Source organism: Histoplasma capsulatum, genomic scaffold (assembly GCF_000149585.1).
Source record: "Histoplasma capsulatum NAm1 scaffold_5 genomic scaffold, whole genome shotgun sequence".
In the NCBI taxonomy this organism is placed as follows: domain Eukaryota; kingdom Fungi; phylum Ascomycota; class Eurotiomycetes; order Onygenales; family Ajellomycetaceae; genus Histoplasma; species Histoplasma mississippiense.
Window position 1 is genome coordinate 1306253 of NW_001813978.1, and position 11336 is coordinate 1317588.

Genomic DNA, 11336 nt, shown 5'->3' on the forward strand with positions numbered 1-11336 from the left:
AATCCACCCACCACACCCGCGTCGATCTACGCCCGTTTCGCCTCTCCTTTTGCACTCCGCCGGAGGGAAATCCATGACGGAAATCCACACCTTGAACTGTTACCTCTAGATACGGCCAGTTGCTCATAATCTCTGTCGTCGCTTGCCTCGGCATGTGTAATTCGATTGTGGTCCGCATGCTCGCTTACAACAACTTAAAAATCAGCTGAATGAAACATATATATTGAATTAATTAACTCCTTTGTTCTCTATTTAATTTTCTTGGTCATTATCTCATTGTGGTTGTGAAGCTCACGCACTTTGCATGTATTTTATATCTAACATGAAAAAGAGAAAGAGAAGAAAAAATATATATATGCAGGTGGAGGGGAATAGAAAGGGAAAAAGGTTGACCATAAAGGGAGAAACAAAAGATACGACTCCTCCAATGACAACTGAACATCACAAAGCGAAAGCAGATGTAAACGAGAAAGTAAAAGAATCATCCGAGATCCCGACACAATTGAGAAAAAGGAAAAAAAATTTTAAATTAAATTAAAAAATTACAAAATAAAATAAACGAAGGAGGTAAGACATAACGTGGAGGGCCTTTAAGAACTGGAGCTGAACAAAAAGGAATCTAGTTAGCCGCAGCCGCAGCCACAACCGGTGTCTCCACAACGTGGCTTTGAGGCCCGAGCGTATCTGTTACAGACTTTTCTGACACTGTGGTCTGCTCCTGCGCCTTCACAGGAGAAGCCTCTGTTTTCGTTGCTGTAACAGCAGTGGCTGCATTTTCGGCGTCCTTTATACGATCGTAGACGGAGCGCGCTCGGATATATGGATCAAGCTTCCAGTAGAAATCACTCAGTCGTGAGGCGATATCTTGCCTCTTCTTTTTAATATCTTCAGCCTTATCTGCGGCGTTGGAAGAAATGTTTATCCAGTCTAGCGTCGCCTTTTGAAACTCATCAACGATCTTAGCTCGTTCATCTTTGAGTGCGGCAGCTTTAGCGGTGTCTTTCATCTGGTCATTTTCGCCAGCCTTGGGCTCTATGTACTTGTACTCGTAGTCATCACTACCCCCAAGGCCTCGGGGAATGGCTTCCTTGGCAATAAATTTTTCTAGTTCTTGGTAGTTCGATGTGAAGTGGACTTTCGAAGCGACTACAGGATCCAGCCAGCCCTTGATGATTGCCCAGAAGCCTACGGAATGTGTTAGAGACAGTGCTCGAACAACGCTGAGTTGAGCGATATGAACTTACTGGAAAATATCCAGGGTGCTTTATGGACGAGAATCGCACCGAGGCTTTCAGGATAGTTGGCTTCGAAGCATTTGATGATGAATTTAACGGGTATATAGTCCTACGAAATCGCGTAAGATTATGAATAACCGGCGATCCACGATGGAGGGGGGGGAGACTCACCATATTTGCCAGTCCAAAGTCGGTCATATCGAAGACAATAACCTGGAATTTAATTAGCATCCGATGTCGATTGACGAAAGGCATCACAGTGACATCAATAACTCACAGCCGTGTTTATTCTCGAGTCCAACATCAGGCGACAGGTCTCGATTTGAAAAATGATGTTTTTCTCAATAGCAGATTGGCAATACGCACCAATACGATGAAGGCCGGACATTGGTATAGCAAATCGGTCTGCCGAGCTTATCCTTGCCACGGCAATATGCCTCGCCAATTCCAATCATATGAAGCATATCCTCGCCCTCCTTTTTCTTGATGGGGTCGTCACTCTTGCTGTTCTCATGGAATGCAGCCTCGCCTTTAAACACGATCTCATCGTCCACCTTCCACTCCTGGGATCTCCATCTAAGAGTAGATATCAACATCACCAGGGCTTTCTGGACATCCCACTTCCTTGCCCGGAGGAATCGAAGCAAGAAAGCGTCCGGGTTATCTTGCTTAATCGCGTTCCAGAAGGTCATCCGTAGCTCCTCGGGTGATTGACTGGCTAAAGCAGTCAAGAATTCCTTGTTCAGCCCATATTTATCGTCATCGTCCGCCATCTTGAACTGGCTAGCCACAGTTTGACCACTGGTGGTCGAAATTTCTTCCTTCTCCTCCACAGTCTCATTAGATCTACCGAAGAAGCCAAACCGTTTCTTTGTGACTGTCTTCTTCTTCGAGGTCACGGAGGAGGTGTCCGTCGTGTTCGCAGTTGTGCTTTGGGTTTTTTGGAGAGGTAATAAACTATCCGCCCACTCGACTCCGACGCTCTCAGCCTGGCTGATTTTGAATATCTTGAAAAGGACCGCCCAAAACTCCCTAAGTTTCGTTTCCTCCTGGTATGTAAGGTGACCAACGCGCCCGCTAAGCGCCGGATCTGTCGACATTTCGTCTTTTTCTGTTCCTGCTGCTTCTTCGTCCTCGAAAAGAATCCTAGTAACGATGCTAGATTTATCCGGCGCCCAATAAATATGTCGCAACCCTAAACCGCCAAATACAATAGCAGCAGCAACAGCGAATGTCCAGAACGACGAAGCGTATCTTGTACACGAAGGACTATATCGCCCAGGGAATCTAGAACGGTTATGTTTGGTAGGGGCCAAGTCCCGTCGTGACGGCCACCCTCGAAGGCCAGAATGCGTGCGTTGTTTGGTCAACCGTACAGAGGCAAAGTGAAGGGACGAGGGCGAGACGCGGCGGTGGAACGCAGCCCACATATATATCCTAGTTGTATATAGCGGATAGCTTAGCAAGAGACAGTAAGTACTACGCAAAAGAGAGGCTGAGTCTTTGATGTGTTTGCGAGGAACCTGCCACAGGCTCGTCCCCTGAGTGCAGTCCTTCGGTAGCTCCGGATACAAGATTCCCGCTAGAGGCTTAGCAGGATGTGAGGCAGGGGGGCCCCAGAAGAGAATGTGCTGCAGGCAATAGAGAATTTCAACAGGTTGGTGGTTGATTGATAAGTCTTCGTTATCAACCAAGCTTAGATCGATTGGCTTGTGCTTATGTCATACATTTGCACGCGTTTACACAATTTTGTGTCAATACAATCGTTCAACAATCAACTTGCAGCAAGCTCTATCCTAGCCCGTGTGCGCGTATGCATCTGCACCCTAACCTCCTTCACCCGCTTGCCCATTTTACTTCCTGGTCATGGACTCAGGCGGGGTACGCCGATCAACCTCCCGTCCGCGTCCTTCATCCCGACCTACAACCCCGCTTCGGCCTGGTTCACGGACATCGATTCGAGATTCCTACGCTTTCGGAGGAAGTTTGAATCAGGATGGTGTCTTCCAACCAGCCGTCAATGCGCTGGAACCCCAGTTTGCGGAGTTAGCGGATTCAATGGCAGATCTCGAAGCCAATTTTATGCATCTCCAGCTAATGCATGAGAGCTTGTCGCGGTTTAATGAGAGCTTCGCTAGCTTCTTATATGGATTAAATATGAACGCTTTTTGTGTTGACTTCCCCGAGGTATTATTCTAGCTTTTCCTTGTTCGGTATCATTTTCACTTTCCAGGTTAATTTCTCTTGTAGAGATAGACATTGACTTATGCTTTGCTCTAGGCGCCCATTCCAGATTCCTTCAAGAGAGCGAAGCAAGCAGAAGGTAATCCGACACCGGATATAGTCGGAATGGACCACGAAAGCAATTTTAGCGGCGCTGATATTCTTGTGACTAGATCCAATAACCGCGAACGAACCATTGACAACATCAGAACATGACGGTGAAACGACTTTCATGTAAGGCACTCAGCCTGCTGCATGATTAACAACAATTGGCTTACCCAATTCAACTTAGGACTTCTGATACCTCCTTTGTCGATAATCCTCCTGTATCAGCCAAATCGAGCTCAAAAAGCACAGTTCCCGCTTCCTCAACTCGCGATTCTAGACAATCCAGCCGTGCTTCAGTCGGAGGCCGCTATTCGACTCGAGGGTCCACGCGCGGTCGTACCAGCGGGCTTGCAAGACCCAGAGCTCGTGGAATTCGGTAGCTGACCAAGGATACCTGACAATTCATTGATATACCTAAGAACTTCGCCCTTGTAACCGAATCCTCCGTTCTTCGTCCTAGCAAGCAAGCTCTAACACTCCCGATTACGAAAGCCAATAAGCGGCCTAGGCTGTCTATTCTATCGCAATCTAGTACTTGCAGATTGATTGGAGGGAAGGCTACGTTCCTGGCGTGCGTTGCCTAGCAGCGGAAGAGGTTGAAAATTTACCAAGCCCAAAGGTTCACCGCTGCAATATACTCACGTTAGCGACATAACTAATCCAAGCCAAAAGCTGCTTGGTTAGCTACTCTCCCTGTTGGAAACGCTCCTTTGGCAATTTAGGGCGAATGGGTTCATAGAATCTTGTCTATGAATAGGCCCTTCCACCCACGAGTTCTCAGGGTGCAATAGATGCCGTCGTTGTTTCCGGTTTCCTTTTTCTGAATTTTCCATTCCATGTCCCCTGAGAGGTGGATTCGTAGGTTTGGCTACGCTTAGAAGTAGCCATCTGACGCAATTAAAATCGGGCGCTCTGCAGGTACCAAAGTTTATATTGGATGTGAAGTATTTAGCGCGCGCCGATAAATAGTATGACACCGCTGCTCAAATAGAAATAATAAAGATATTAGAAGTCCTACATGAATTGAGGCAAAATATTGCACTCCAAGCTGGTAAGAGACTGAAACCATCTAATCATGATCGATTGGGCAAAGTCCGGCGATTGTCCAAGGTTCCGCTCGGCAGAATAGTTAACTACTAGTATCAGTAAAGCCAGTAACAACTTCTCCATTTTACGCAACAGACGATCGCTGTATATTACATCCTGCATCGTGTTATTTTATTCATCTAGCCTTTTCTTGTTGTCTTCTTCCCGCGGTTCTCTTTCCATGCCGTTACCTCTTCACGGCCATATGTACTGAGGTTGCGGCCAGAAGTCCAAAAAAATCGGGAATCAACCCCAAAGTTACCCATAGGCACAGAAAGAGGGGTGATTTTGTGCTGCGATTTACGTCAAGTTTTCGACTATTATCCAGACGCCCGTTTCGTCCCGCAGGATCAATACTATTTAGTACCTCTCGGGACGCTTGAGGGAAGCTCGAAAGCTTTTATTCTCCCAGATCGGCTATTGAATGGGTTGAAGATCTAGCTAAAATATTTATTGCTCCGCTTCGAGAGAAGCTATCTCGGACTCCGCAGGTAGCTTCACGCCTCTCTTGAAAAGTTACTAGGAGAGAAGCGCCTGGCTACTCGCGCTCTTCCACTTCTGGCTCAACTCTCTCTTCGCCACCAGCAGCAGCCGGCCTCCGTGACGGGCTGTCCTAAAGAAAACTTTCGTCTGGATAGGTCCAACAGTAACTAACCCAGTAGAATATCGCCGCCGCAAATCACTCCTCCTCGGGGAATTAAACGAAATTATAGCGTCACACTCCACTCGAAGGTCTTTCGGCTATCCTGAGATTCCACCTGCAGGTTTCCATCAAGTGCTTCAGTGACACTTTGTCCACCTTGTGGAAATCCATATCGCATTTTATCAATCGGTCCCGAACGATACCTGCTGGAAGGAAAGAAACTATCATCATGTCAGATGCCGAATTTGGATGTGGTATGGACAATTCCCAGCGATAGGTCAATCAAAAAATCGGATACTAAAATGTCATTCAGAGCATCTCAGGGACGTTCTAGAAAAAGACGAGAAAACTGCTAGCCAGTTCCATCATGCTCTCCTCCAGGCACATCAGGGAGCGCCTCCCAAGCCTGCGGAAATAAAGTCATTGAAGCCCTTCTATCCCTGTCTAGAGTGCTCTACGGTCTGCACATTGGTGAGCCGGTATACCCATTTCCAGAACTCAGGCCACAAATTTTGTAAGGGTCCATGTTGATTTTTATCTCTTCACCAACTTCTCAACCAATTGCTAATATTTAGCAACTAAGTCACGGATTCCCGAACCGGCACCATATTCTGCTTAGGATGCGATGATTACGTTTACGACGCGGAGCTAGAGAGCTTCCTCTTCGACCCTTCAGGTTCGTTTCCATACAAACATTCCAAGATCAATGGGCATGCCTCTAACATATTTAAAATAGTACTTAAAAAACGTAAACTTGATTCTGGGAACGATGACGATCAAGCCTATGTCATTGCTAATGCGAACAAGAGAGTCTGTGGGAAGGAAGGCGTTAGGGGTTTGTTTAACCTAGGCCAAACCTGCTATATGAATGTCATACTACAAACATTGCTTCATGACCCCCTTCTGACCACATACTTTCTCGGAAATAACCATCATACGTACGATTGCACAATCCAGAACTGCATTAGCTGTGCTGTTTCCGAAGCCTTTGCCGAATTTAATAACGACGACAAGACGGAAGGCTTTGGCGCGCTTAATTTACTATTAGCCTCATGGAGATCCAGTCCGGTAAGTTTGCTCCCGAATGGCCTATTGCCAGATTTGAATATTTTGAAACTTACCACGTCATCATCACCACAAATAGATGCTATCTGGTTATCAACAGCAGGATGCGCATGAATTCTATCAGTTTTTGGTAGACAAGTTACACGCAGGGGCTCATGACCACGTTGAGAACCATAACAAAACATGCCACTGCTTTTTCCATAACGCTTTTTACGGAAAGCTGCGAAGCAGCGTAACTTGTGACAAGTGCGGGAATGTCACACAGACGGAGGATCAGATGATAGACCTCAGTTTGGACGTTCAAGTCCAGAAGAAAAAGCGAGCGCTTGGCGGTGGTGAATCAACCGCGACCCCGACGCTTGACGGCTGCTTGCAGAGCTTTACCTCGCCGGAGAAGCTCATGGCGGATGCGTACAACTGTAGCGGCTGCGGAAGCACTCAGCAGAAAGCTACCAAGCAACTTCGAATCAGAAAACTGCCTGTGATATTGTGTATGCAGCTGAAGGTTAGTGTTCCCCTCTGCTCCTGCGTAGAACCGGCTCGCTTCAATACTATGTCTGTAGCCGCCATTCTGACGCAAAATTTTCGACAGCGATTCGAGCATACTCTTTCCGTGTCGGAAAAAGTCGAAGGAAAAATTGACTTCCCGCTCTCTATCAACATGCTCCCATATACCACCCGTGCACACTGCAAGAACGAAGGGGGCCATTCAAATTTTTTGTACGATCTTTCCAGTGCTGTTGTCCACAAGGGCAAGCTCGACGCTGGACATTATTATGTTTATTGTCGACAGGGCGAGCAGTGGTACCTGTTCAACGATGACCAAGTGACTGTAGTTAACGAGGCGGAGGTGTTAGCTGCCGACGCCTACCTTCTTTTCTACACCCTTCATGCTCTGTCTGGAGCTAGCTAGCGTTATTACTCGCCATGAAGATTTGTTTTCATATTATTTTTCATATCAATATTCGTCACATTGCTGTCTCCCTGCTCAAGTTGTTATGTTGGGCCTACCCTTGCCATTAGAAGCACGCGCCCAGGGATGCATATGCACATTGGAAAGACACAACCTTCTGGTCTTGACATTCACACTCCGGTTTTCCGTGGGGTTTCTGGGTTGTTGTCACTTTGTGCGTCTTGCACTCCTCGCCTTCCGTTGTGCTCCGTCTAGATCGCCTTCACTCTTCTTCATGTTGGCCTCAAAGATCAAACCCATGTCGCTGATCAACTATCCTTCCGCCTCTCTCTGGCTCTATTTATTTGCTCAGAAGTCCTTTATCACTGGTTGTTACTCGGTGGGTCGCTCTGGTCCACGACCCCTTCATCCCTCTCGCATATACGCCCCTTACGTTCCACATTTCATTGATGTGAATGCTGGGGGATACCTATTTGTTTGAGTCGGTATTGAAATATGGTTCTCAAGAAGAATTGAGTTTTCTCAGTAAGTCTTTGCCTGTGAAGCCACTTAACCCACATCTATTAGGTCGTACACCCATATTAATAATAGGCAATAGCGATATGGTCTTCTCTCTTGAGGGTACGAAGCTGTTATTGCGCCATGATCGTACAGCAGATGGACTACCCGAGCTGCAACCGCTACACATTGGAAGAGAACGGGTCTATTATATCACAATGTTTCCCAAACCCGAGCTGATCTCGTATGATATCCGAACCCGGGCGACAGCTCTGTCGGGTCAACCTTGCCCGAAAAGGTTAACAATAGGAGTCGTTATCCACAGTTCCACTTTATATCCGACATGGACTACGAGTTTCTAGCCTACGTATCGCAGGACCTTTCACCTTCATACCTTCATCCCCATCAACCCACATCATTCTGGTCAATGGCGCTGATGGCCATATATCCCAAGAAAATAGAAATTTCGGATGTATGCGGGGCCCTGGAGTTTAAGGAAACAACCCAACGTGACAGGCTTTGCGTTAGAAAAGAGAAAGCAAGGCATCATTGACGCCAAGCATGATTTTGATAGTTTTTGAGAAGTATTCACTACAGCCAGATGGATTGTTTACAGTAACGTCGACGGATTTATATCTCCTGGATATCAGCGCGACACGACATCCGACAGAACTCCCGTGTACGTGGATCCTTTCAGGCTGCTGGCATTCGCCATAATAGATGCGACTAGCAGTTGTACGATTCCTCGTGTCCTGGGGCCCAGAAAATTGGAAGACACTGATCTCCGCGAGATTGAAGTGACTCTCAGAGGAGAGGGAGTGGTTGGGAAGATTGACAATTGGTTCACTTTGGCTGCGACAAGTTACATTACTCTCCCCGCCGAAAACCACAGCATCAAAAACTAGGCGCCTATTGAAAGTTCGAGACAGAGATCCCCATTTGGCGTCCAAAGTTAGTTTTTGGGGAGAGCGAGGACTTCTCTTTTATGTCAACGGTTATCATCCGCGGGATTCGGATGCCACATATGCTTTCGACTCCATGCGCAAACCGAATAATACAAGACCTGGAACGTCCGGGGCATGAGAAGTGGCTGGGCGGATGACCGTTTGTTTAGTTTTTCTTTCTTCTTATTTATTTTATGTCATTGCCATGTTATTTTATTTTATATTCTTTTCATGCTGAACGAACAGCAGAAACTGGGCATAAGAAAGGGGAGAAATTTTCTCTGGAGCAGGGACCGTAGCGTAGCGACAGAAGGGGGAAAAATTGCATTTGCGATTAGCTAACTACTGGTGCCAAGCGCTACTCACCACTAATGGTAGTGAGTAGCGCTTGGCACAGTTATTTACTTCAACCCCTGATCTCAGAAAATAATACCTAGGTATGCCCCTGAGTATGAGAGCCGCAGCCGCCCCATCATTCTGATACAAGTACTGTACATTCCAAATCCAAAGCGCCAGAACAAGCAATAATAAAAATGGAACTGCAGAGCTCAAACAGGAGCAAATATACGCCTCTCTGGATGGTATCAGCTTGGATTTTTCCGCCGTCCGCTCCCATATCCAGGGGCCTCGGAGAAGGGAATCTAAAACCAACACTCCTTAGCATCTCTCCTGCGCCGCCAGCACGAATCCAAACGGGCATATCTCTCGTCCGATTCTCGTTCGATTGATACATCGCATCTTCCCTCCATGGGTCAAGTTTTCTATATAAATTTTATATATATATATATATATTCAATTTCCTCGAAAAGCCATGCCCAATAAGATAGATCAATGGGCGATGAAGGCATCAATGATATAAAACAAATCCTGGTCCCTTAAAAGGATAATAGCGTTAGTTGTTAAAAAAAAAAAAAAAAAAAAAAAAAAAAAAAAAAAAAAAACAAAAGGGAAACTGCCTAGCCAGGGACCCTGCAGGGATCTTTTAATCTGCCCAAGGATGAATACACGGCTATCCCCTAGTTATCATCCGAGGCATCGCGGAGGGGGAAGAAAATGTGCAATGAATGAATGAATGAATGAATGGATGGCACGGCCGAACTACGGGCGCATTTTTCAAACATTGATTTCCCACCCATGAAATCATCAAACCGCAAATCAATCCGGCCTGCGACAAGGACGGACATGTACTGCACTCCGTACATACATAAAGTGCACAATTTTTTCGAGCTTCAAGATCTCAACAGGGGTGCATCTCTAGCCCAGCAAGAAGCGCACTGCCGCTTCCTATCGAGACCTGCCTAACACGCCTGTTTCAGAAGAATATCCCACGCAAACGCTAGCATCCAACGGATTGATGCGTGACAGCGCACTACTCAGTATTACGTTTCCAGAAGTCGGGGCTGGGATGATAGTCTGCATCGCACGCAAAACCAAACGGAGCAAACCCAGTTCTTTCCAGCGAAGGAATGGTTTGTTTGTTTAACACGGCGCGCTTTTGTTCTTGTTCTTGAACTTTGGTGGATTCCCCGCCAAGTTTCTCGGTTGGGATAGAAAGGTGGGGGACGAGTGAGTGAGTGGGTGAGTTATATTATATAATGTTCATCTATGTGGATTACTGCGAAGAACCACTATTGAGCAGGCAGGAGGGTAGCTCTGATTAATTGCGTGTTTCTTGTTCTGTGTTTTCGTCGGGCTCGCGTAGGTTGCCAGCTCTTGTATAGCTCGATAGTTCCCTCTCTCTGCCTCCCTCCTCCCTCCCTCCTCCCTCTCTCTGTTCTTTGAGCTACCTCGCAGATTCTTCACAGCTGTCGCCTCTCCTCAGCGTATGTCCAGTCCACACCACTCCAATCAACCCCACACCCGGAGCCAAGGCCACCAAAGCAGCTCCCATCGCACCTCATGCACAACTGCAGTCCAACCCACAGTTTATCACAGAAGAACGACAGTCGTGATCATGATCATGATCATGATCCCGCTCCCAAAGAGTACTAAGAATACCAAGAATACCAAGAATACCAAGCGGCGGGTCCTGGTGACTCATTGCCCCCCGTTTTTGAGACGGAACCGGCTGGACCGGTAAATCCTTCACCGTGTTCCCTCCGAAATCTAGGCACAGAAGATGAAAATCTCGGACGAGGAAGTTTGAATTCCTGGCATTTATTTAGTGTTAGTAGTATTAATATTACTATTATGATGCAGGAAAAAAAAAAAAATGATGTGCAGGAAAAGAAGTCGAAGGGACTTCTTCTCTTCGACGCGTGAGCGCGGTGATTCCGATTATTTTTATTTATAGATATAGATATATTTTTCGCCAGCTGTCTCAATCGACTTTTCGAGTAATTTTTTCATAATACTGGCAGGGTTAGTTCAGCCCTCCACAGGGCCCAGGCGGCTGGATCTCGGAGCATGATAAAAAACGGGAGTGGACTGTGCATAGCATTTCATGAACGGGGACGACGGTGCGAGAGTCCAGTGCTGGCGGGCAGCCCATCCCTTGCGTGCTCGGGCATTTTTACATAGTATGTATGTACATGACCGTGACTCAGGAGGGAAGCTACTAGTATAACCTCGGCCATGGGAATTGCGGACGGCCGATCGAGCTGAGGACAGTGACTCAGCGG

At 46.8% G+C, this 11336-nt stretch overlaps 4 protein-coding genes across 4 annotated transcripts; 2 read left to right on the plus strand and 2 right to left on the minus strand.

Annotated features, from left to right (window-relative positions):
* Positions 1–619: 619 nt before the first annotated feature.
* Positions 620–2335, minus strand: HCAG_05239 (conserved hypothetical protein; the record flags this gene model as incomplete). Its single annotated transcript, XM_001539722.1, has 4 exons — positions 620–1185; positions 1245–1344; positions 1407–1448; positions 1622–2335. The coding sequence occupies 4 exons, from the start codon at positions 2333–2335 to the stop codon at positions 620–622; spliced, it is 1422 nt and encodes a 473-aa protein (XP_001539772.1).
* A 766-nt stretch (positions 2336–3101) lies between these two features.
* Positions 3102–3950, plus strand: HCAG_05240 (predicted protein; the record flags this gene model as incomplete). The annotated part of the gene is made up of 3 exons (XM_001539723.1): positions 3102–3422; positions 3516–3558; positions 3751–3950. The coding sequence occupies 3 exons, from the start codon at positions 3102–3104 to the stop codon at positions 3948–3950; spliced, it is 564 nt and encodes a 187-aa protein (XP_001539773.1).
* Positions 3951–4792: 842 nt separating this feature from the next.
* Positions 4793–4918, minus strand: HCAG_05241 (predicted protein; the record flags this gene model as incomplete). The annotated part of the gene is made up of 1 exon (XM_001539724.1): positions 4793–4918. One exon carries the CDS (start codon positions 4916–4918, stop codon positions 4793–4795), a length of 126 nt encoding a protein of 41 aa, XP_001539774.1.
* Positions 4919–5524: 606 nt separating this feature from the next.
* HCAG_05242 (conserved hypothetical protein) lies at positions 5525–7273 on the plus strand (the record flags this gene model as incomplete). The annotated part of the gene is made up of 7 exons (XM_001539725.1): positions 5525–5549; positions 5609–5809; positions 5879–5971; positions 6032–6363; positions 6485–6779; positions 6860–6865; positions 6924–7273. 7 exons carry the CDS (start codon positions 5525–5527, stop codon positions 7271–7273), a joined length of 1302 nt encoding a protein of 433 aa, XP_001539775.1.
* Between the last annotated feature and the right edge of the window lie 4063 nt (positions 7274–11336).